The sequence below is a fragment of the Abramis brama genome (genome assembly GCF_963993115.1).
Source record: "Abramis brama genome assembly, chromosome: 17".
Classification (NCBI taxonomy): Eukaryota; Metazoa; Chordata; class Actinopteri; order Cypriniformes; family Leuciscidae; genus Abramis; species Abramis brama.
This window is the reverse complement of record NC_139979.1, coordinates 5,259,602-5,282,441: the sequence shown is the minus strand read 5'-3', so window position 1 is coordinate 5,282,441 and position 22,840 is coordinate 5,259,602. Positions and strand designations below refer to the sequence as shown.

At 37.7% G+C, this 22,840-nt stretch overlaps 2 protein-coding genes across 2 annotated transcripts; both read left to right on the top strand.

Annotated features, from left to right (window-relative positions):
- The first annotated feature begins 11,904 nt into the window (after nt 1–11,904).
- Nucleotides 11,905–19,160, top strand: ubqln4 (ubiquilin 4). The gene is made up of 11 exons (XM_084089121.1): nt 11,905–12,083; nt 12,639–12,790; nt 12,910–13,070; nt 15,596–15,858; nt 15,957–16,115; nt 16,248–16,473; nt 16,737–16,876; nt 16,952–17,035; nt 17,125–17,240; nt 17,648–17,894; nt 17,977–19,160. The coding sequence occupies exons 1-11, from the start codon at nt 11,937–11,939 to the stop codon at nt 18,127–18,129; spliced, it is 1,848 nt and encodes a 615-aa protein (XP_083945247.1). The 5' UTR covers nt 11,905–11,936; the 3' UTR covers nt 18,130–19,160.
- Nucleotides 19,161–20,513: 1,353 nt separating this feature from the next.
- Nucleotides 20,514–22,576, top strand: lamtor2 (late endosomal/lysosomal adaptor, MAPK and MTOR activator 2). Its single transcript, XM_084089123.1, has 4 exons — nt 20,514–20,702; nt 21,298–21,460; nt 21,731–21,820; nt 21,918–22,576. Exons 1-4 carry the CDS (start codon nt 20,635–20,637, stop codon nt 21,972–21,974), a joined length of 378 nt encoding a protein of 125 aa, XP_083945249.1. The 5' UTR covers nt 20,514–20,634; the 3' UTR covers nt 21,975–22,576.
- The last annotated feature ends 264 nt before the right edge of the window (nt 22,577–22,840 follow it).

Here is a 22,840-nt window from a genome sequence, read left to right as displayed (position 1 = left end):
TGGTTAGGTTGAGCCTAATCTGATCAAGACTATTTGTTGCTTTATCTATAAACAATGGCTGTGCATAAAATATATCGCTTGCAAACTTAAAGAACAAGTAAGAAATTAAATATCACTGATGTTTTCACAGTTATTACTCATGAGAGAAAGATTCATCATAGTTTGCACTTGAGTAGCCTATACAAACACTATCAGCACACTGCTAACCACAAACAGTACATTAAACACTTTATTAAAAACATAAAATAGCACCTAATTTCAACATTTAGGGTGAATTCCAAAGGTGTTTTTGCTCCCTTGAAGGGCACTTCGGGAAGGGGATGCCATTTGTAGGGGCATTCCAAACGAAAATTAACAATTGAATCTCTTCACGAAGGGCCCTTCCACAAGTCTAATGCTTTACTTATAAAGTTAAGAGCATATCGGGAACACAAACACTCATAAAGCATATTTTAAAAGCTTCTTTATAAATGTACATTTATTTGTATATATAATATTATCAGCAAAAATAAGACATTCCTGTTGTCGCTGCCTAGCTTTGTTGGGGTAACTTTCCTCATGAAACTAATTAGGAAATTACGTGGTCTTCCGTTGCTCTTTTTTTTGTTTTTTGTTGCTTTAGCTCATTTTTTTAATGAACTAAAATCTAACAATTAAAATAATTTTTTTGTGGTGTGTTGTGTGTTTGGGACAGGGTGTCTGAATCCTGGCACTCCTGAACTGTCTGGTTCATGTTGGGATCCAGATACTGGTGCTCCATGTTTCTGTCTTTTGTTTTTAGCACATGGTGAATCACATCTTTCTGCCCAGTTCATGCTCATGTGTTGAGTTTTGCTTGAGCACAGAGATGTTGATCTTGTTTTATTGGCCATATTTCATTGGTCTTGTCCATTATGAGCACATGGTCTGGGTGTTTGTTCCACCATGTGGAATTTTTTTTTTTTTTTTTTTTTAATTCTGAGCTCATTAAAGACACATTGCTTTCTGCATTTGAGTCATTTTCTCATCTATCAACCCACACTGAAGTTATATCCTGTGTGAACTTACATATCAGCTTGTGTGTGTGTGTGTGTGTGTCTCTGTGTGTGCGTGTCTGTGTCTGTGTGTGTGTGTCTGTGTGTGTGTGTGTGTGTGTGTGTGTGTGTGTGTGTGTGTGTGTGTGGTTCAGGTAAATTTTACGTTATGGGGACACAAATAATAATAGCTTATAGATCATATACGTTTTTTTTTTGGAAAATGTAAAAAGTTTGATGGGTAGATTTAGGTGTCTGGTGTATCAGACCACGAGATGCTTGTGTGTGCTCTTTGTCTCATATTACAGGAAGCGCCTCTTCTTTTAGTCAGTGTAAGTGAGGGGTCAATCATATCTCTCTAAAATTATCATTTGGCAGTTTACAAGCACAGCGATGCCTGATTTTCAGAGTCCTGTCACTTTGGTTGGTCTAGTTCAGGAGTATTCAATTAAAGTTCCAAGAGATCCGGTCTCTTTATCTTTTGTCTTGCATATTTACCCGAGTGGGTTTTAAACTCCAGTATGTCTGGGTTTTCATGCTCTTAGTGAGATTCCCTTGTTTTCTGATCACATGTGAGATGATGATGCACTTGAAATATTCACCTAAATACTTACCTGTATCAGTTTATGTTGAATAAACTCCTGCGTTTGAGTCCATCTCGATCTCTCTTGTGTTTACGTCTGTGTTACAATCATTCACTCACCCTCAAGTTGTTCTAAACCTGGATTCTTCAAAATATCTTCTTTTGTATTCAGCAGAAGAAAGAAATCCATACAGGTTTAATAATTTAACTAATTATTATTATTGAACCTGTATGAATATCTTTCTTCTGCTGAATACAAAAGAAGATATTTTGAAGAATCCAGCGAGATGCCTCAAATTTATTTAGAAAGAAAAATAAATAAATTGCTTCCCTCAAGTGACATTGTCACAGCAGTGCCCATTAACAGCTCCTTGTCTTCACTCGGCTATGCTTTTCCAAATAAAACAAGGTTTTTTAAGTTACTGTTGCCTTTCTATCAGGTCGAGTCAGTCTAGTCATTTCCTCTGATCTCTGACGTCAACCAGAAATCTTCGCCCACAGAACTGCCGCTCACTGGACATTTTCTCTAGTTTTCTGATCATTCTCTAGATGGTTGTGAGGGAAAATCCCAGTAGATCAGCAGTTTCTGAAATACTCAGACCAGCCCGTTTGGCACCAACAACCATGCCACTTTCAAAGTCACTTAAATCACCTTTCTTCCCCATTCTGATTCTCAGTTTGAACTTCAGCAGATCATCTTGACCGTGTCTACATGCCTAAATGCACTGAGCTGCTGCCATGTGATTGATTGATTAGATATTTGCGTTAACAAGCAGTTGAACAGGTGTAAGTGACTGGTGAGTATACATCACTACTAATGATCATGTGAAGATATAAAAAATGTTAATTTTCTAGCATGCAAACTGGTATTTTCTGGTATGTCTGAGTTTTGGTACCCATTTTGGTGAAACGTAGAGCCTGTGGTAGTTGAGGCCTGGCCTAATCTGATCTAGACTGTGTGTTGCTTTATCTATAAACAATGGCTATGCATACATTTTCTATCATGCAAACTTAATGCATGTCAATGCCAGCAGCCATATCACCCTGTAGCCCAAGACTGGTTGCCCACTGAAGCTAAACAGGGCTGAGTCTGGTTATACCTAGATGGGAGACCTCCTGAGAAAAACCAGGTTGCTGCTGGAAGAGGTGTTAGTGATGCCAGTAGGGGGTGCTCACCCTGTGGTCTGTGTAGGTCCTAACGCCCCACTAAAGTGATGGGGACACTATACTGTCAAAGAGCACCGTCCTTCGGATGAGACGTTAAACCGAGGTCCTGACTCTCTGTGGTCATTAAAAATCCCAGGATGTCCTTTGAAAAGGGTGTAACCCCGGCATCCTGGCCAAATTTGCCCAGTGGCATCTGTCCATCATGCCCTCCTAATCATCCCCATATACTGATTGGCTTCATCACTGTCTCCTCTCCACCAATAAGCTGGTGTGTGGTGGGCGTTCTGGCGCAATATGGCCGCCATCGCATCATCCAAGTGGATGCTGCACATTGGTGGTGGTTGAGGAGATTCCCCCCTTCCATAATGTGAAGCGCTTTGAGGACCCAGAAAAGCGCTATTTAAATATAACAAATTATTATTATTATTAATGAACAAGTGAGAAATTACGTATTGCTGACATTTTCTCAGTTATTACTCAGTGAAAAAGGATTCATCATAGTTTGCACTTGTGTATAACCACAACCACTTCTCTTCAGCAGAATGCTAACCACAAAAACGTCAACATAACATCCATTCTTTTAAATGTCAATATTTAAAAACACATAAAATAGCACTTAATTTCAACATGATCTCCTGATCAAGTCCTATGCAAAGCATTCTGGGAACTATAGAAATCCACAGCCCAGTTTCAGTCAATGCAACAAAAATGATTAATGTAGTCCCAACACAAATGGGTTAAGCTAACTTTATATTTTACCAATTACATTTCATGTGATGTAATAAAACTGAAGCAAATGACAGTTGCTTTAGCTCATTTTAATGAACTCAAATCAAATTTTTTTGGTAACACTTTACAATAAGGTTCGATTACTTGACTACATTAGTTAGCATGAACTAAAAATGAAATGCACTTATGCAGCATTTATTAATCTTTGTTAATGTTAATTTTAACATTTAGTTTAGTTTAGTTTTATTTAGAGTTTGACAAGGCAGGATATTGAAGGACAAAACCCTGAAATGTATCAAACAGAACACATACTCAAGACAACCTTATATACCTAATTTAAATAAATGAAATAAAAATAAACCAACCAACCAAGTAGAGTAAAACAGATGCACAAAAAAAAAAAAACTGGAATAAATCATGCTTTGTTCAAAAAAAAACCCCTGTACATTATTTATAAAACAGTTTAAGAGCATGTGAAATAAAAGAAAGTTCATGTCTTTTTGATTTAAGCCTGGGCACAACAAACTCCCTACGCTGCCATATAGGTAAGTAGGTCTTGAAGCCACAGACAGGAAACAATGCAGTGGTGATGAACTCTCCTTGAGTAATTTTGTAAAAGTACGTATAGTGGCCTCGTCGCGCCTCTCACTCAGTGATGGGAGAGTAGAAGTTGGAACACCTATTATCCGACAGCAACGTTTTTGGACCCTCTCTAACTCATCAGAGAGACCTTTAGGTAGTCCACCCCATACTGGGCTAGCGTACTCAAGAACTGGCCGTATAAATGTCAGATATACTTTCATTAAAACATCACAAGGGAGACCCGTGTTTTTAGCAACACAGAGATAGTGTATTCTAGGACGCACTTTCGAAATCATGTACTTAATGTGGGCGTCCCACGACAGATCAGAAGAAATTGGAACTCCAAGCAGTTTAAAGGTGGAAACTCTGCTAATTGCATGTCCTGATATTACAGGAGAGGAAGGGCAGGGAATGTTTTCATCTTTCCTGGCGCTAATGTCCACTGTCTTACCTCTGTTCATTGCAAATGAAAATTCCTGTCCCCAATCCGCCACTGAATCCAAGGCCTTCTGAGTTAACCCTGGTAGGGATCCCATTAAAAATTCAGTGATTGTTAAATCATCAGCATATTTTACCAGAATTACTGAAGGAGGCAGAAAGAAATCCAAGCTGTTTATGGCGATGACAAAAAGCAGAGGGGATTGAAGTCCCCCCTGAACACCAGCTGTAATTGGATAGGAGTTAGACACACAGGAGCCCCACTTCACCTTTTGCTCTCTGTTACTCAGATAGCTCCTTACACTGAGCCAGAGCGGTCGTCTGACATTCATGTCAGCTAAAGCATAAAGCAGTTGACAATGATCAATTGTGTCAAAAGCTTGAGTAAAATCAACAAAAACAGCATGGATGTCCAATCTGTTCGCCATGAAGCCATGTTGTGATGGTTGAATTTTAGCAACTGTATCCTCCAGAATAGCATCTCTGAGGATTCTTTCATACACTTTTCCAACACAGCTGAGTAATGAAATCTGCCGATAATCTAATGGAAAACTGGGCTTTTTTTTTTTTGGGAACAGCCTTGACCACAGCCTTCTTCCATTGTTTTGGGAAAATATTGTTTTGCATGCACGTGTTAAAAATATCACACAGCACCGGTGCCAGTTCCTCGTGAAAGGTCTTTAATATCCAAGGAGGAATGTCGTCAGGACCAGCCACCTTTGCTGCCTTCACTTTGCGGAGTCTAACCTTAACTTGTCCAATACTCAAAAGAGGTATACTACAACTGGATAACTTGCAGGTAACCTCTTCCTCAGACGGTGAAATATGACTCGCATAATCCCACACAGAAGCAAAGTGCTTTGCCAAGTTGTCACACTCATATTGCATGATGTTATGATCCTGAGACACCACCATATCACTCTTATCTCCTTCCATCCCCATTAAAGCCTTCACAGACTTAAACCATTGTTTAGGCTTGGTGATTTGCAGTTTCTCGACCTCATGTTTATAATATTGTTTCTTTGCATTCTTAATTTTTTTGGCAATAATTGTTTTTAGTTTACTGTAGGATGTTTTATTGCCAGAACAAAAGGCACGCTGTCTTTCTTTTATCAGATCTTTAATTTGTATGGTCATCCAAGGTTTATCATTATTTGTGATAGAAACTTTCTTAAATGGAATTGTTTTATCTAAGATAGACTTGATCGTGGAAGTGAAGGCACTAACCTTAGCCTCAGGGTCCGTATCACTAGCCTCATGAATGAAGGCTAGATTGAATAGAAGATAGAAGAAGGCTCAATTGCCTATTTGTTTCAGGAATACGTTTTCTACAAAAAAAATGTGCTTAACAGGCTTGGTGGGCCAATTTCCAGCATTTAGCAGGATAGTCACGGAGCGCACATTGGAAAGTAGAAAACCAGGCATGGTTGGCATTGATTTATGTTGGTTTGTCTTAATGTAAATTAGGTTCTTAGGATGGTAGCAACAGTCAGAAGTAAACAGACTTAACTCATTCAGCTTGCTCTTAACATCCACTGTAGTCCCACAGAAAGAAGGAAGATTTCCAACAATCGTACATATTGTGCAAATGTAATTTTTCCCAGCTTTCTTACCCCTTGGGCGAGATATAAGTCGTAGAATCCCAGTTTGCTCCAGGATGGTTTTAACTTCAGGGGCCAAAGGGGATGCATATCTTTTCAGACTTGTTACATTTTTTTAACTGTTCTTAAAACCGAGTTGTGTCATTATTGACTTGGGGAAAGACAGAGACAGTTACTTGAAAGGTTACAGTGGAGAATTTTCATCCATCCAGCTGTAGTCGAGTAGGCCACAATTTTCCTAGAATCCATCAAATATCTCTTTTTTTTTTTTTTTTGAGCATCTGAGTTCCACAAAGTTCTACATAGTAACACGGTTCAGCACAGTAGGCAAAACTAAAGAAGGATACATGCGCAAATGAATAAGTAAATAAATAAAAACGTGGATGCTCAAAAGGCAGAAGCTTAAGCTTATTGACGCCTATCCCCTTTTATACATTTGAGCAGAAGATACATTTACTATAATCAAGAAGACAATTGACACATATTTATGTTGTCCTATTCCAGTGACTATACAATCAACAATATTAACTCACAACCATTCTGCTGATTCCAAGACAAGGAAAGAACACTCTTCAATAAGTACAAAAACCCATCATTGCCAGTAACAACTAGTCACCAATCTTTTAATTTGATCTTTTGTTCCTTATGAATTCAGTGCATTTAATGGCCACAATTGTTTATAATTATAAATAGTTTAATTATATTATCTTTATTATCTTATATTATCTTTTTAGTTTGCCAGTCACAAAAATACAACATAAATAGATTGCTCTGCAGCTAATTCCATTTCCACACTTAAGGACATTCTTCCGTCCTGTACTTAGACAGACTTGTTTATACTTTGATTTGAATTGATAAATGAACGGGGATCTCCTCAGAGTAATTCCATCCAAATGTCCTGATACCCAATTTAGGAAGAAAATCACACCATTTGGTGATCCGTTCGTGCATTTCTAGACTATGTTAAGTTAACATGGTTTAAAAAACTAAAAGAGGCAAGTTGCTGAGCAGCTCAAAACTCATGCGGCTGCCCGTAAAAGCGCCACCTAGTGATCCACAGCCCCACTACTTACATTAGTTAATTAATGCACTGTGAAGTAACATGAACTAACAATGAACAGCTGTATTTTTAAAACAAATACTGTAACAAATGTATTGCTCATTGTTAGTTCATAGTTATGGGACATGGTGTCTGAATCCTGGTACCCCTGCCTGGCCCCCAAAGTTTTCCTAATTCATTAATTATTTTCTATCAGTAATTTTAATAAACCTAACCCTACCTGTTATTCTGGTCTGGTGACCACACAGTATTAGCATGTACATGTATCTTTCGACCACTCTGAATCACTTAAAAGTAGTGACATAGTGAATCACAAAGCAAGTGGTTCCTTCCCTATTGTTAAAGGCAGAATAAAGGCTTGAATTACAGTGGTTTTAAAGTAAAGAGTCAATAAAATAATGAAACTAAATATAGTAAATAAAAAGTGTACTTTCATTTTTTAAGCTTAATGGAGTTCCATGTATAATCAATGGGAGAGTAAAGGAGAGACAATCACAAAGAAAGTGGTTCCTTCCTTGTATTAAAGGCAGAAAGTTTTAGTTATTACAGAGGTTATTACAAACTTAACCCCAGTGACTGTGGTTAGCAGAGAATAATGCAATACCAATATTATGCTAGTTTCTTTAAACAGAACATGGATATTAAAGGTTTCAGCTGGAACCGTCATAAATACTGTAGATTCAAGTGGACAATATGCAAAGAAAATAATAATTTTTTTCTATATTTCGAAGTTGCATCAAACTTTGGTTTCAGCTGGAATGTGATTACATAATTTACAATCAAAATTATTTATTATGCGTGTTGGTAATGTTTTGTGGACTACAATATATCTTTAAAAAACATTAATTACTGAAGAAAAAAAGTAAAGGATTACCTCACAAATCCTGATGGACATCCAGAAACTACTTTTAATCGTTTAAGTACAGAACTGTTTCTGATACCAAAGAAAGAAAGAAAGAAAGAAAGAAAGAAAGAAAGAAAGAAAGAAAGAAAGAAAAAACACTTGGGACCACCAAACTTAAAGGTGCTGGGACTAAATGGGACCACCAGACTTGGAGGCGCTGCACCACCTGACTTGAGTCAAGAACACGACAGAAAGCAACCTAAAAGTCCATGTAACAAAAACACAAGGCACACAAAACCAGGAACACGTACCATAGGGCCATTCTGTGATGATAAAAAAGGTAAGAACTACTGCCAGACTGTCACAGTGATAAATGACTGCAGGAATCCATAACAGCAATTAACACACTTAAAAATAATGGGTTCTTTTTTTTTAACCCAAATGCTGGGTTTAGCCTGTTGGGCCATTTTCCCTTGGCACTGTCTGTGGGCTCTGCTGTTGGCTCACATTTTCTACAGCGGCTGACTTGTATGTGACACAAGCCACCTGGTGGTGATACATGCAAACCTCTTCTTTTGTGAGTTAAATAAATGACTTCATCTTGGCTTTCATGAGTTTTTTTTTTTTTTTTTTTTTTACCATACAATCTTTTTTGGACACACTGTGTAGAATAAACTTTGTAAAAAATAATAATAATAATAATAATTATACTATGTATATTGCTTTTTTTTCTTTTTATTTAGTTTTTATTTATGGTTAGTTATTTTAGTGCTTCAACTTATTTTAGTTTGTTCCCAGGCAATATTTCTAATTTTATTTTATGTTTTTAGTCTAATATTTATATTTTATTTCAGCTTTATTTTAGTTAACAAAAATGTTTTTAGTGTCAGTTTTAGTTGACGAGTCTCAGTTTTGCTTTTTCAGGGACATGGAACTTCATCTGTCTTTAAAAAGAAGCCTAAAAGTGCCCTTTTTTCTAAAAGTACATTTTGTTTTAAAAGAAAAGGTAAGAATAAAGATGTAGCTTGATGATTTGGTATTGCAGATGGTGACATAATTTTACTATTAAAATGAGAGACAAAATGCCATTCCATAACAAGCAAACAGATTAACTTTGATTATTTTGTGTGTTCATCTTTGTGTGTCTTGTGAAGTTCTGGATCCTCCACCGACTGCAAAGCCACAAACAAACATGAACACACACATCAGCTCTCAGAATCGCTCATGATCACAGTGGATTTGACTGATTGTGTTGATGATGATGATACAGTACCTTTGCATCTTCATCCTTCTTGCACAAAGATTTCCCAATCAAAACACAGAAACTGATGTTCACACAGAGCTGAAGGACCGACAACACTATCATCATGATATCTAGTCCTCTCATGATAATCTACAAGTGGGTAAAGAGTCAACTATAAAAATGACATAATTTACATGTTTTGAGTTAACTATCAAAATATTTGTTGTAAACATATTTACAATATTCGTTAAGTGTCTTACACCATCTAAACACATTTCCATCCTCTGTTTCTCTGTAATGGAAGGTGGTTCATCATACAGTGAATAATATATTTTGCAATATCAAGTATTTTCCATTGCCAGGTCCACTGAATACAGCACAACAGCTGTGATAGCCAGTGCACCACTGAATAAGTATAGAATCCTTATGATGACCAGCTGTAAAACACACAATCAATATATAAAAATAAAATAAAAAACAGAATCAGAAATATCATAAACACAGAAATAATGTAAGATATGGCTTTAATAGACACCAGACAAGGACTAGGAAACTATAGCGTGAAGAATACACACTATTCCAACTATTATGAACTAATAGGCAAAAGCAAACAAAGAAATATATCAATGCTTTCAATATTTATGAATAAATCGAATTAAATGTCAATAGTTTACTTTTTGAAAAGACATTGAATAACATGAACTGATTTAGAAACAAAAATTATCAAAAGGAGACCCAAGTCTTACCACACTACAGAGCCAAAAAGGTCCCTGGGATATTGTATCCAGGCTATAGTAAAACTCAAAGCATGCAAACACAATCCTCTCCGCAATATTGATGACACTAATTATAATTTGCACTATCTATTGAACAAGAGAACCAGTCTTGGGCTTCAGGCTGATATGGCTGCTGATTATGACAGACATTCAATTTTTCATAACATTTTCAAAATATTTTATTTTAGTCGTATACAATTAACACTTTAAATGGACACAACCATGGCACGTTTTAGTTGTATTTTGTGTCTGACTCACTCCAAAAGCTGAGTAGTTTTCCTTAAGCTTCCCTTTTATACCATGAAACAGAACACTGGACTGCAGAACAGAGAAACCAGAATCTGACACAGTCCGGGACATTTGCTCTTTGGGTTTGAGGTGATAGTGATGACCGTCATTCCCTCAACCTGAGACACTGTCAGAGACATGCTGCAGATGGAGGTGATGGACTTCAACCTTCCCACAAGGTAAAGACAAGTTCTGTAGGAGGAACAATTAAGGCTCATGCATCAGAAAATAATAATGGCCCAAATGATAGTTATGTAAATTCATAACTTTTTGTTCCCCCTTCACAAAATAGTTCTAGAACATGCATGATTATTAAACAGCATTTTTGAAATTACGTTAAAAAAAATTAAAGTAATTGCAACTTACAGGTGAATATATTGTATATTGTATGCACTGCAAGGATAGTATTGTTCTGAATATTGTATAGTACTGAATGTCTGTAAATTCAGCACATGCATAGGCTACTGTAAAAATAATGTTACAGTACACTCAAAAGAGTTGTGCAACAGCAAAATCAAAGTTACAGTAATGAGAGATTCACTCTGTCTCAGCATCACGTCTTCGTGTTGGTCCGGCCTGAGGACTTTGTCCTCATCACAGGCAATGTTTTCTCTTACCAGGCAAATGGAAAAACCCTCTAGTGTGCCAGATCCAGCCTGGACAACACTCCACACCTTGCTCTTTCTCATCCTCCTTGCCCACCACCTCTTCCTCCACTTCAGATTATTTATTGTTGGTATCAGCAATCAGTGCATCTGTGCACTCTGAACCGCCTTATTTTGTACATTTGGTTTGATCCCATCATTAGAAATATGTGTGAACAATTTTGAGTCGTTGTGTGTAAATGTGTGAAAACTGTTTTTACAGTAAGTAAATCACAAAACAAGTGATTTGTGATTTATGAAGTGGCTCCAAGTTGGTTCCTAAGGCTTAAATTACAATGGATTCAGTAACTTTTTCCTGCCTGTGTTTAGCAATTAACACAATTGCATCACAGTGTGAAACCCTGAGCCCGGCCGGCCTAATAAATTGGGTCAAAGACAGAAAATGCTTTTTCCACAATAAGAAAACTTTATTTCATTTAATGTGAAAATTAAATTGTATCTCAGTATGGGGGTCTTCACAATTCTTATCCAAGAATAAAAAGCCAAATACATGACAAGCCTGAGCTTTGACAATTCCTTATTAAAAAAAAAAATATATACTTTATGAGTCTAACTATCGAGATTTCAAATAACTAGAGATGGAACTTTTTGTACACCACGTACAAACCACTGAAATCGGTTGATAAACGTAAACGTTAGTTTTGTTTTTATCAAGAAAAACCGCAGCACACCCGTTTACTTGCATTTGTTTACAGCGCAGTCTTGCCCTCAGCAATATGGCGCACGCGTTGACGTATCGCGGCAACGGCGTCTAGCCTATATATTTATTATGTCTATCTATGCTGCACATCATAAGGTGTCTTGAATGATTTCATTCAACGAGTGCAGTAAGTGAAGTCGATGACACGCCACACCACCAGAGGCCGCTGTGGAACAGAAGGCGTTTGTAGCACTTTTCCCCGATGCTTGTTGGTGCGATGATGTAATGAAGTAAAAGAAGAGTAAAGATGGCGGAGAATAGCGGCACGGATCCTGCCGTGGAGACGAACACTGAAGAAAATGCCGCCGCTAGCGCGACTATCATTAAGGTCACCGTCAAAACACCGAAGGATAAAGAAGAAATAGCCATCGCCGAAGATTCATCTGTCGCACAGGTGATTTTTTTCGCGATTTCGTGTTGTTTGTGGCACCCGGGCGTTCGTTACACCAGCGGCTAACAGCTTTAGCCGGCGAGCTAACGATTGACGACGAACAGCCAGAGCCGAAAACCTTCGCAGTGGATATTTAGAATGACTTTCACTTTTGTTATTACTTAAATGCGGTTATTCTGAGAATCTCATTCATTGTTTTTTGTGTTTTATAACGCATGTAAAGTGGGGTTTTCTAACTCGCGGTTGTCGTTAAAGAAACGGCCTGCTCATGTAGAAGGTTCTAGTCTGTCATCTTTGGTCGCGCTCTTTCTGTTTTGCTTTGTATTTTTGACTTCAGAATTTTATGGATAGACTAAACAGCGTGTTAAATGACTTTTCATTCAAATATGGTGCTATGCTCCAATGTTTGTGTCAGTTTATTTGACTAATTGCTGTTTTATGATGATGTTTACGAGCTTAGGCTTAATAAAAGAGACCGTGATGTTATTCAGAAGTGAGGTTGAATTGATTTGATTCGATGTATAACATTATAACCCGCATGTTTTGACCTCTTAACAGTTTAAAGAAGAAATCTCCAAAAGATTCAAGGCGAAGCAAGATCAGTTGGTTTTGATTTTTGCTGGTAAGATACTGAAGGATGGAGACACACTCGGTCAGCATGGCATTAAAGACGGACTCACGGTTCACCTGGTCATCAAAACCGCACAAAAGTAAGAGGACCTGCTTTTATAGTCAAAACAGAACCGTTTTTTCATATGCAAAGCGAGTCTTGTGAGTTAATGCCTATGCCGTTTGAGTGGCTCACTTTTGGGGTGTTTTGTGCTTGTAGGACTTCGGGTGGTGGTAGTTCGCAGACCTCTGCTTCTTCTGGCCCTGGACCATCAGAGGGCAACAATGGTGGAACTGCTACCCCGAGCCCCACGGGCAACCTGGGCACACCCCAGAGCGTTGGGACGTCCCCGACCCCGTCACAGCCAGCCAATATATTAGGTGAATTATGTTTTTAAGTTTGTATTATTGAGTCTGTTTTTAATGAAATTCCATAATATTGGTGTAGTGTTTTGTGTTGTGACTATTTTGTTAACTAATCTGTTAAAAATAGTTTTTGTTAATTGAAATAATTCTGAAATAAAAACAAATATGTATAAAATTTAAACTTAAACTAAAATTTGAAATCTTTCCTTGGCAGATGACAGAAAAAAATACTAAAATTACTAAAACTGAAATATAAATTGAAGCTAAATACAAATATATAAAAAAAAAATGGCAAAAGCACATAAAACAATTCCAAAAAGCTTACTTTAATTTAAAATCTTAAATTGAAATATAAAATATAAATCTAAAATCTTTATTAATACTGTAATGGCATATAAATAATTCAAAATGTTCTCTATGTACATGCATAAATACCAGGTGAATGCCTTTTTTAAAGGGCACCTATTATGCAAAATTCACTTTTACATGGTGTTTGAACATAAATGTGTGTTGGCAGTGTGTGAGCAAAACCACCCTAGAATGATAAAAATCCACCCAGTGGTTTTTTTACAATCTCAATAAATCATAAGCACTGTCTCAGAACGCCCTGTTCTAAGATTGACCTCACTGTGACGTAGAATTGCGTTAAGCCCCACCGACGTGGTTTGATTGACAATCTGGTTTTGGCATAGACCCCGCCCTCGGTGATCTGTACACCATCCTCCATTGTTTCAACGACAGCCGGTAATGTCTCCTAAGAAGTGTAGGTGTTCTGTTGTGGGATGTAAGAATGGACATATGTCTTGTGGTAAGAAGACACAAGATAAGATTACACATAATCTAATGTCTTCACTGACATCAGAGCCACTGAAAACGCAGCGGATGGATTTTATTTATGAAGAAAAGGCGCCACTTAAACTTCCTAAATACGTTTATGTTTGCGAGAATCATTTTCTGACTGACTGTTTAGTGAACGAGGGTCAAAGTTAATCATCAAGTGTGGATCGTTGCCTACTGTTCGTGATCCAACGTCACCTCCAGAAGAAGTAAGTGTATTTTATGATTTTTGAGCAAATAGTCATTTCAATCGATGTCAGCAGTAACAACAAATGCGCCTAAAGCTATTTATTGTCGTCGTCATGGGATGTCTCAACAAACAACGTCAGACAGTTTTATGTCACGTATTATTTTTTGCAGCAATTACAAATGTAAATAAATGAATACCTCTATCTCCATATACAGTATATAAACGTCTATCTCCCTGCAGCATTTGTTTTCTGGTTCTGTAGCCATCTTCTCACATTTGCCACATAAGCACCTGTACGACAAGTAATGTCAACATGACGCAACAGCACCCCTCGCATAAATATAATTTCGTTTGTACTTAGCAAACGTTATCACAGTATTTGTGTGTGTGTAGTTTCAAAAAATTGCGCAAAAGTTATCACAATTTGTCTGTGTGTGTGTTGCACATCCATAATTGCAAAGGGGACGCGATTAAAACTCTATAAGTACATAAATGTATTTAAAAAAACATTCCGAGACGCCCTGGTCCATTTTTATTCGTGTTTATTCTGCCGGACTCTCTTCATCATCTGGGTCCAGCAGGGCGGGGATATAGCCTGGTAATACCAGACTCTGCTACTTCACTTTGCTTCGTAGACAGAGTCTGGAATGGCATAATAGAGAAGTGTTTTCTCTCTTGCTAGGGGGCGCTTGTCTGAAGTTTAAAATCATTGGTTACCCGTAAGCCAATCACATAACGTTTGGTTATGACGTGTGTTATGCGCATGCTCAGCCACATCTAACTTCCACTGTAAACACATGTATGATGCGAAAACAAAACCATCGAGCGAAATACCGGAGTGAACATGGCTGTGAACGACTTTTGCAGATTATGTGAAGTAAATCTACGCATCCACGGTACAATCAGCGTCTACGTCACGGCTCTCAGCCCGCCCTCTGTTCGTTGATTGGCCCGGCTGTTTTCAGACCGGTGGAAAACAGAAAGCTCTGACGCGGTCTCAGACTGAGTACAGAAGCGAAATGAAATTGAGCGGAAGTACGAAGTCTGATGTAGTCAGGCTAGCGGGGATATGCAGCTCATTTACATTTAAGGTGGTACACACCAAAACAGCTCTTTTTAAAACAGGCCCCAAAAATGACATTTTCAAATGGTTATAATAAATTAACTGTGGGGTATTTTGTGCTGAAACTTCACAAATACATTCTGGGGACACCCAAGACCAATATTACATCTTGTAAAAAGGGGAATAATAGGTGCCCTTTAAATGTTTATATTGGGGATCACCACATTGTCTGTGTTCAATGTAGTTCCACAATGTTTTCTTGCAATGTACATGAGAAGAATTTGTTCAGTTTATTGACTGAATTTTTTTTTAACCCACTAATCTAGTTCCTTTCATACAAATAATCGTTTGAAAGACAAATGCTGTGAATCCTAATACAGTTCATTGCAAGAAAATTCTGCACTTTTATTTTGCTTTTGTTATACTCTGGCTGTCCTTGTGTGTTTTCAGCTGGGTTTGGTGACCTGTCAGGCCTGTCTAACCTCGGTATGGGATCTGCCAACTTCATGGAGCTTCAGCAGCAGATGCAGCGACAGCTCATGTCTAACCCTGAGATGCTGTCTCAGATCATGGAGAACCCCCTTGTGCAGAGCATGATGTCCAACCCTGACCTGATGAGGCAGATGATCGTAGCCAATCCACAGATGCAGCAACTAATGGAGCGTAACCCAGAGATTTCACACATGCTTAATAACCCAGAGCTCATGAGACAGGTATGTAATTGGTCATTTACTACATCATGGAAATGGACACGTTAATTTAGCTTGATTTGATTTTACAACACTGTTTTTTTTTTTTTTTGCTCTTTAAGACAATGGAGTTGGCACGGAACCCAGCCATGATGCAAGAGATGATGCGTAACCAGGACCGGGCGCTTAGTAACCTAGAGAGTATTCCCGGGGGTTATAATGCTCTTCGGAGGATGTACACAGACATTCAAGAGCCAATGTTTAGCGCTGCACGTGAACAGGTCAGATATATTTATTTTCAAATTATATATGTATTTATTTATAATAAAAAATAAAAATGGGTTGTCGCCTAAAATATGAACTCTAATTTTATTATTAACAGTAAATGTTATATTGCATCATCATTTGAATAGTTTGGAAATAACCCCTTCTCGGCATTGGGTGGAAATGCTGAAAACTCCGGAGTACAGCCCTCCAGGACAGAAAACCGAGAGCCCCTGCCAAATCCCTGGGGCCCCCCTGACACAAACGCCCCCACCACCACCTCTGGGACGGCTACCACCGCTAGCTCCACCACAAGCTCAACCACACCCAGTGTGTCCAACCCTCTGGGCATCGGCTCCTCTAGCCTAGGAAACGGTAATAGCATTATATGTAAACATTTGTCTTTAACTGTAAAGCAAGCTGCATGAATTGTTTTGCGGATTTGTTGTGGAGAATTTGCAAGCAGATAATTTATGTGCACAGATTATTTTGTCAATAAATCAAATTAAGAAATTATTTATCCTAGTCGAATACTGCATAAAAGGGTGAAATTTACATTGCTGTGTAGAATTACAAAGCATCTCAAATGAATTGATTTTATGTTAAACTTTGTGTGTGTGTGTGTGGTTCACTGTTAGGCATGTTCAACAGTCCTGGCATGCAAAGCCTAATGCAACAGATCTCTGAGAACCCTCAGCTTATGCAGAACATGCTTTCTGCTCCTTATATGCGCACCATGATGCAGTCCCTGGCTCAGAATCCTGACGTTGCCTCACAGGTAGCAAGACCATCACTTGATAGTTCTCAAAGTTTTGTTGTTGTGTTCTGGTACTAATAAAAAAGCATTTTTCAGGTATTGATGAACAACCCTCTCTTTGCGGGAAATCCACAGCTGCAGGATCAAATGAGACAGCAGCTACCTGTATTTCTGCAGCAGGTGTGTCCAGTTGGGATTGTTGTAGATTCTGGATTTGGGTTTCATTTACTTTCATGTGCTAACTGACTTGTTTTCTGACTCACTCACAGATGCAGAACCCAGAAGCCCTTTCTGTCATGACAAATCCTCGAGCCATGCGAGCCCTAATGCAGATCCAGGAAGGACTGCAAACCCTTCAAACCGAAGCCCCTGGTCTCATGCCCAGGTGCAGTTTTGATTTAACCACCATTAAAAAAAAACATGAAACATGCAGGGCAAATGTAAAATACTATTTTGAACTATTTTAAATTCATATATTTAATTGGATAGTTTGAAGTATTTTATATTTCCAGCAAAATCTTTCTTTTTTTATTATTATATTGCTTAGCACTAGTATTACATTCTCTACAGAGTGAGAAACCTTAGAGAACACATCCTCTTTCTACTAGTTATTTCCCTCTTGGCTTTGTCACCAAGTAAATGCAGCTTCCTCTAGATTACAGCACACGTTTGCCTATTAAGCAAGTTTGTGTTATTCCATTTATGAGAACAATTAGTTGTCAGATCCAACAATTAAACAAGCAGTATGTCCATATCTGCTCTTTCCCAATTAAATGTCTTGTCTCTTTGTAGTCTGGTGCCTGGTGGGATGCCTGCCGGGATGCCTACTGGGATGCCTACTGGGATTCCTACTGGGATTCCTACTGGGATTCCTACTGGGATTCCTACTGCCCCACTGCCCACAGGTGTGAATGTGACTCCTGAGAATCCTCCGCCCTCAGGCCAGGGCCCCGCCCCCACCCCCGCTGCTGGAGCTAATCCCGCCCAGCAGCAGCTCATGCAACAGATGTTACAGATGTTTGCTGGAGGGAGTGCAACGGTACTCTTGTTTCTTTGTTGTTACTGTTAATTACACTTCTTAAGAGTATGGTTGGTTGTACTCACTTTATTTTGCTTTGCAGACTCAGACTCCAGAAGTGCGTTTCCAGCAACAGCTGGAGCAGCTGAGTGCCATGGGCTTCATCAACAGGGAAGCCAACCTGCAGGCCCTCATCGCCACCGGGGGGGACATCAATGCCGCCATCGAAAGACTGCTCGGCTCCCAGCCTTCTTAATTCCATCAGCTGAGAGTGTGCGAAGGGAGACAAGAAGTCCTTCATAGTCCTTCATCACATAAAATCTGACAAGCCCTACATAGACAGAATTCCAATTACTCCAATCTTGTTTTTTATTTCCTTTTTTTTTTTGCTTCGATCTGTTGATCTCTGAATCAAAGCAGAGAGGTTTCAAATTTGTTTCCTTGAACAAAAAAAAAACCAAACCAGAATCGCTGTGGAATGACGTCACACTAATCCCTCATCACTAGTAAGATGGGACAAAGCTTACATTTGCTGAACCAAGTTTAAGTTACCATTCCTTACAATTAGAACATGCTCACCTGAGGCACTACTCGGTGGTTAGGAGAATAAAATCCATCCGCTTGAATTCTGAGGCCGGAGAGATTCTTGTCTTCTGTGAGAATGCTTGGTTTCCTTAATTTCTCTATTTCTTCTAATTCATGCCTGATCAAACCAGTATTTATTGCAGAAATGTAGAGCTTACCCTTTACTCCCTTTCCACCTTCCTCGGTTGACGTTGATTTGAGCGTTCCTTGACATTTGATGTGTTAATCAAAATCTAATAGACATGAACATGTTGGAGCACTATAACACCTTGACTCTGATTGCTTACACTTCAGCTATTTTAGAAAAAAGGAATGAATTTTGGAGATGAGATTTGGAAAGATGTTCAGTCATCTCTTTAGTCGTTTGCCTTTGTGAGGAGTGTACCTCAATTGACCGTAAAGGCTTGTCATATGGGTAAGGCTGTAACAAAGCATCAATAAAATATTTCTCAGCTTAACAAGCAGTGGCGAACGCAGAAACCATTTGTTTTGACCATATCTTTATGCTTTGACATAGGAGTATTCTAGTGCCTGGAACACACTTGTATTGTATACTGGAAACATCATCCTCAAGTTGCTCTGGCAAATCAAAAACTGGTTACAGCATGATAGTGATGCTAGCTTCTCTCAGTACTAACCAACAGCTATATATACTAACAGAGATTTGATGTGAATTAAAATGTTCAACTTTTTTTTGCTGCACGTCCATAATCCACTTTTTATTATACTTGAATTACAATACAGAAGCATACATTAATTGAGGTTTGTATTTCCTTTAAGCCAACATCTGATTTTGTCTTAAGTCCAATGTGAGTCACTCTTTGCAATGCTTTTTGAAATGGTTTACAAATAACGGTTTAAGGATTGCATGATCATGTTCTCTTATAACCACTATGTTTTTAATTCACCTGAGGGTTGCAGGTATTGTCAAATTAGGGGAGGTCACACAAAAGTCATTTGTTCGTCTTGATACGTTGTACATGCATTTATTTCTGCTATCACAAAGCTTTAAGCATTAAGATTGCTCCTTAAATAACATTGGTAATGTACTTTGGCACACAATATGATGAGAAGTTGGCCTTTGAAAACCTGGAAGTTATAAGATTTACCATATAAAAGTTATGGTAAACCTTACGGTGAATTCAGATTCTGTTATGCTCAGCTGTACAAATTGTTTTTTGTGGGTGCAGTTACTATAAAAATGATTTTTAAAAGATTATTTAAAAATTATGGAAGTTCATTGGTCAAAGTCTCGAAACCATGCACTCTTAAAAATAAAGGTGTGAAGAACATTTTAATAATCTAACATACCTGTTTCCCCACAATAAATAACCTTTAGTGCATTGGAAAGGTTCAATGGATGTTAAAGGTTCTCTATAGAAGCCAAATAAAGAACCTTTATATTTAAGAATGTATATGTAAATTATAAACAGGTTGTGACTTAATGGGGCGAGCTAGTTGCAACAAACCGTTGAAGTTAAGAAGTCCCTATGTGATATTACCCTCACAGTTTTAATCAATGGCTGTACTTGTTGCTGCTGTGCCCTGAAGGCCCTCACTCCCCAAAGGAAGTAAAGACAGAAGGTCGGGAGGTCTCTAAAGTATATATTGTATTTACATGCAAGTATAACATCGATAAAATAAAATAGATAAGCGGTCAAAGCACACTATACTTCATAGTGAAGAAAGCATTTGCTTGGAAGCCAAAGTAGCACTATACCTAAATCCTAAATTAACTAAATCCTTGTCAGACCGATAAAAAAGTACTGACATTATTTGTGATTTTATAACACGTATGCATCGCCAATATACAAGAAAACGTTTTAACAAAAGTTTTAAAGTATTAGTTTATGTGCGCCCAAAAATGACTAGAAATCCCCTTAAAAAAGAACACTGATTTTGTGGTTTCCTTTATTTTAATGCCCCGAAAACATGTAAATAAATCATCCGTGTTTTGTTCAGTTTTCTAGGGTTTTTTTTTCTCTCCCAAGTGATCTTTAGTCTAGGCCACGGTTTTGTAGTTCCTAGGCAGTACCATAACACTACATTTCCCATGAACCATCAGCGCGGAAGGAAGAAGTCAGCTGATCTTCTTGTTGTGCTCCTGGAAGTTATTGCTATAATCTCGCGTACATTTTAAACGTTTATTAGTATCTTTCCTCTTTTCATTTAAATTATGTTGCGTCCTAAAGCATTAACACAAGTACTCAGTCAAGCAAACACCAGTGGCGTTCAAAGCACACTGTAAGTATATGAAATTCAATCTTTGCTCATATCAGTAGCTTTAGCTGGCAGATACACTGGTACAAAACAATGATGTACATTCAAAACATGTTAAATTAAGGTATTTTGTGTCCTTGGGTTTTGTTGGGTAATGTTGTCTTGCATGTTAAATCATTAACAAATGTCATATTCGTGCAGTAGCTCCAAACGTGATTGGAGACTTGAGTAATACTTAAAAATATCGGAATGTCTTTGTAATAGATTATTAAATATCAAATCAAATGACATTTATTTAAAACATTGTGTGTGTATATGTATATATATAGAGAGAGAGAGAGAGAGAGAGAGGAAGCACGCACTTGCCACTTAATCAAATCATGTATTAAAAAAAACCACACACGTTTAACTGTGAACTCAAGGAGAACTGACTGACATACATCCACTAAAAACCACCCAAACAACAGTTATTTAAAAAGTCACTGAGCAAAAATGATGAATAAAACTGAAGTTCTGACAAATTTTGGTTGCTGATGTCATTTGGTGTTCATATAATTTTTGGCTACTTTACGAGTCAAAGTCATATTATAAAGTGTTTTTGTGGTGTGTTTTATTTTAGGTTATTGAACAACGAAGGCTCCCTGTTGGCGTATTCTGGATATGGAGACACAGATGCAAGAGTCACTGCAGCTATTGCCAGCAACATCTGGGCGGCTTACGACAAAAACGGACACCAGGCCTTTAATGAGGACAAACTGAAATTCATTCTGATGGATTGTATGGTAGGAATGAAATTGTACAGTTGGGTTATAGTGAGTTAAATGATTGTGAATGCTGATCTTTGAGATGTGCAATAACATATGCATTATACAAGATATGCTCAAATTTAGCACAGCAGCTGCTTTAGGCCATTGCTAAATACATGGGTTATAATCTGTTTTTAGAAATTAAACCTTACCAGAAATGATATGATGAACTACTGCAGTTGCAGGTGTTTATTTTTCTACCATCATTTTTCTTTATAATGCACTGTATTTTCTCTGTCATCACAGGAGGGAAGGGTGGCCATTACACGTGTTGCAAACTTGTTGCTTTGCATGTATGCCAAGGAGACAGTCGGATTTGGGATGCTTAAAGCCAAGGTGAGATGTGGTATTCATGAACTCTCAATTACTAAGGCTCAAGTTTACGTTATATGTTTTTTCTTGAACAATCATAAATGTTTTTTTATGTTCACAGGCTGAGGCTTTAGTGCAGTACCTTGAGGAACCACTAACACAAGTGGCAGCGTCGTAGGATGTACTTTTGATGTGTGGATTTGAGTACAAGATCTTGGCCTTTATACAATAATATCTATGGCTTTATTTATTTCCATACTCAAGTTGATTGCTGTATCAACTTATGTGGCGGTTAAACCCAAAATAAGTATTTGCATAAACACGAATTAATACATTTGAACTGCATTTCTCTTTTTTTATTTTCCTTTTTGTTTTTTTTATTTATGTCTCTGGACTTTTTACAGTCAGTGATCAGGCTGTGTCTTATGGAAACTTGCTTCTGCCACAGAATAAAAACATAAATAAGGTAATTGCGATTTTGTTTTTTTGTTTTTCAATCTCACATTTCTGACTTTAAATCAGAATTGCAGATTTATATCTCGCAATTGCGTGTTAATAACTCACTTTTAAGAAGAAAGTCAGAATTGTGAGAGAAAAAAGTAAAGGCATTTTTCAAAAAAAAAATTCCTCTCTGAATTTCTCCAAATAAATCACAACTGCGAGTTATAAAGTCTGAATTGTAAGATATAAAGTCACAATTACCTTTTTTATTCTGTGGCTAAAACAAACTTCCATAGTGTTGCATGTGTCAACAATATGAAATAAATACATTTTTGGTTACATGTTGTTGTTTTGCCTTATTTAAAGCACTTTTTTATGTCTGAAATAATATGAATTGAAACAAAAACTTACAGACTCAGGAATGTTTTATATGTATTTTATTCCTCTGCACATTGTATATGTTGCAATGTGTCTAAAGATAAAATATAACTCTTATATCAGTTATAATATTTGTGTTTCAAGCAATGATGTTTCAACCATGTAAATCAAAATACGGTATGTACCACGGGAGGGGCTCTTCCATGGCAAATGTCTTCCTGATCT

Coding starts and splice junctions, on each gene's coding strand:
- ubqln4 (XM_084089121.1), top strand. CDS start 11,937: ATGGCGGAGAATAGCGGCACGGATCCTGCCGTGGAGACGAACACTGAA. Junction 13,071..15,595: donor ACAGCCAGCCAATATATTAG/GTGAATTATGTT, acceptor GTGTGTTTTCAG/CTGGGTTTGGTGACCTGTCA. Junction 17,895..17,976: donor TTGCTGGAGGGAGTGCAACG/GTACTCTTGTTT, acceptor TTTGCTTTGCAG/ACTCAGACTCCAGAAGTGCG.
- lamtor2 (XM_084089123.1), top strand. CDS start 20,635: ATGTTGCGTCCTAAAGCATTAACACAAGTACTCAGTCAAGCAAACACC. Junction 20,703..21,297: donor AGTGGCGTTCAAAGCACACT/GTAAGTATATGA, acceptor GTTTTATTTTAG/GTTATTGAACAACGAAGGCT. Junction 21,821..21,917: donor TTGGGATGCTTAAAGCCAAG/GTGAGATGTGGT, acceptor TTATGTTCACAG/GCTGAGGCTTTAGTGCAGTA.